Below are 2,734 nucleotides of genomic sequence, written 5' to 3' on the forward strand. Positions count from 1 at the left end.
AAAAAAAAAAAAAAATCCCCACAAAATCAGCTTGCAGCCTGCAGATTGGACACCTCTGCTTTATAGAAAAATTTTCTTCCTCTTCCATATTGTTTTCTTAACTAATCAAAGAGCTGTGAGTAGGCCACAGATCTGCTGATTTTCAAATAGAAAATAATGAATTATAATGAGCTTGATTTTCCTTTGCTTTGAAATACTTCAAAGTTAAATACTTTTCTGGTTTGTCTGTTTAGTAGAAATTCAAATAGTTTGATGCAACTTTTCTTCTTGTATTTTGATCTTAACTATGTCAAAGGATTTTTGTTTGTTTTAAGTTAAAGGCATTAAAATATTCTCCCCAAAATACCATTTGTGAGGGACTCATTTAATACTCCGTTTAATTTATAGCTTCTAAACAGACAGAAAGCATTCCCTCTGATCTGTGTCAACTAAAGGAGTGCATTAGTGTCTTATTCATGTTCACCCGGAGAGTTAATGAAGATAAGCAGTTCCATGATGATATTCTTCTCTGGCTGCAGAAATTGGTAAGGAAATGATTAGATGTGGTAGCCTATCTTTTGTTTTCTTAATAATTTAAGAATTATCTCTTTTTTCATCGTATTATTTCTTCAACAGCTTCTTTGGCTAATTCATTTAATGAGTTAATTAGTGACTTTGATCATGATAGATGTAGTATGGAATCTTTGAGCGTTACTGAGCTCAAAGTGCTTTTCTCTTCAAAAAATACTATGGTAAATGAACTCTGGCCTTCAACTTAGGAAGAAATGGAAATGTGGGAAGTATGCCAAATTGAAAGCTAGATGTGTAATGGAAATTCAAATAGTACTAGGGACAGGTTGACCATTCCCAGTTTCAAAATCTGAGACGTGAAATGCTTCAAAATCCCAAACTTTTTGAACTCTGACATGACTCCACAAGTAGAAAATTCTACATGTAAGAATTTAACCCAAACTTTGTTTCATACACAACATTTCAAAAATATTGTTTAGAATAGCCTTCAAGCCTTCGGCTATGTGTATAAGGTGTATATGAAACATAGATGAACATTGTGTGTAGACTTGGGTCCCATCTCAAAGACATTTCGTTATATGCAAATATTACGAAATCTGAAAACATCCAAAATCTGAACTGCACTGGTCCCACGCATTTTGGGTAAGGGATACTCAGTCTGTATCTTAAACATTTTCCATGTGCTATTCTTTTTGTCATCTGATGTTTAATGTTGCATGTAGTCATACTTAAATGTTTTATTTTTTTATTTTTTTAGAAGAAAGCTATCAGGATCTAGAAACTTAGGTGTTAGGTTTGTTATGGGGGAGTATTGGTTTATTGGTGGTTATGTTTCTCAGTGGGCCTGCCTTGCATGCTTTTTAAAGGTTCACATTAGAGTTCTTAAATATAGGGTGATACTTCCAGCATGCTTATTTGGCCCTAAGAGACTATCACTAATTAAAAATAAATTACTTGGGTCTATTCATTTGTGGCCAGGGATACGAAGGATTAGTAATTTTCCAGAAAATAAAAGTTAGATTTGCAGAGAAAGAAACCTCTTCCTATCTTATGATAAGTACTCATAGATTCATAAGACTCTGTGTGCCCCTTTAGTAGAAATACGTCTGGTAAATAATACATGTATCTAGTATTCGATGACTAAAACAGCGGTTCTCAACCTGTGGGTCGCGACCCACAGGAACTGTGTTAAAGGGTCACAGCATTAGGAAGATTGAGAATCACTGCTCTAAAAGATTTTGTGTATTTAAAACATTAGCTAAATGAGTTTACTAGCCCCCGAGGTAAATTTTCCTTTTTATAAAAATTGTGAGCTCATCTGTCTATTGTTGCTCAGGTATCAGTGCTACAAAGAGTTGGCTGTCCTGGAGATCACCTCTTCCTTCTAAACCACATTCTCCGATGTCCAGCTGGTGTTAGTAAATGGGCTGTTCCCTTCATTCAGGTATGATGAATGGTCTTCTAGGGGATGGTGTAGAGTATTATTATACATTTTACCCAAAGAAATTGCTTCAAAAATGGCAACTTAAAAATGCTGATATTTAAAATAAAATTCTTAATATATAACAAGTATATATTTATCGTAGTTTCTATGTTGAACTTTCTGGGGCCACCTGCAGTTGATAGAGTTGCGTAAGTTTAGTTGTAGTCTGGCTTGGTAGGTTCAATAGTATTTAATTCTATAAAATTTCTCTGTAGAAAGGCTCATCAGGACGTTTTTCTGGAGTACTCAACACAGCTTCTTAAATTAATGCATCTCGCACTACAGTTGGTAAAAAAAACAGAAACCATCACATCTCAGGTCTGGGTGATCAACTCTCATAAACTTGGGAGTTGACTATATGGCTTATAGTCTCTCCATTTTGCTGCTTGCTTTTGTATTATTTTTTTACTTAGAGCAGCCACTTGGATGCGCAGGAGCCAAATAGGGCTGCTAAGTCCAACTTCTCTGCATTTCCTTTTCTTGAGTATTTCTGGTGGCAAGAAGTCTGAATCTTTTTAGGTGGAAGGAGGATTTTTTTGTTTTTTCTTTGAATTAAAATAGTAATATCTTTTATCCATATTATTACAGGTAGTTGATTTAAACTGCTCAGCTACCTCCACTCTTTGAGGACAGCTGACTAGGTCGCCAGTAACCCAGCTGTGCCTCACTCATTCAAGTTAGGTGCCAGTTTCAGTTTTGTTCTTTCGATGGCAAGTTCCATTAGAATGCTTGTGAACTAAG

General features: G+C 35.3%; 1 protein-coding gene across 1 annotated transcript in view; it reads left to right on the forward strand.

Moving 5' to 3' along the window:
* Nucleotides 1–2,734, forward strand: part of EPG5 (ectopic P-granules autophagy protein 5 homolog) — a 120,251-nt gene that overhangs the window by 17,730 nt on the left and 99,787 nt on the right. Inside the window, exons 4-5 of the mRNA XM_012802003.2 lie at nt 388–524; nt 1,847–1,954. Of these exons, the coding sequence (XP_012657457.1) occupies nt 388–524; nt 1,847–1,954 (245 nt within the window). The remainder of the gene's footprint in view (nt 1–387; nt 525–1,846; nt 1,955–2,734) is intronic.

The sequence above is a fragment of the Otolemur garnettii genome, unplaced genomic scaffold, assembly GCF_000181295.1.
Source record: "Otolemur garnettii isolate 467f Iridium unplaced genomic scaffold, OtoGar3 scaffold00012, whole genome shotgun sequence".
NCBI lineage: Eukaryota > Metazoa > Chordata > Mammalia > Primates > Galagidae > Otolemur > Otolemur garnettii.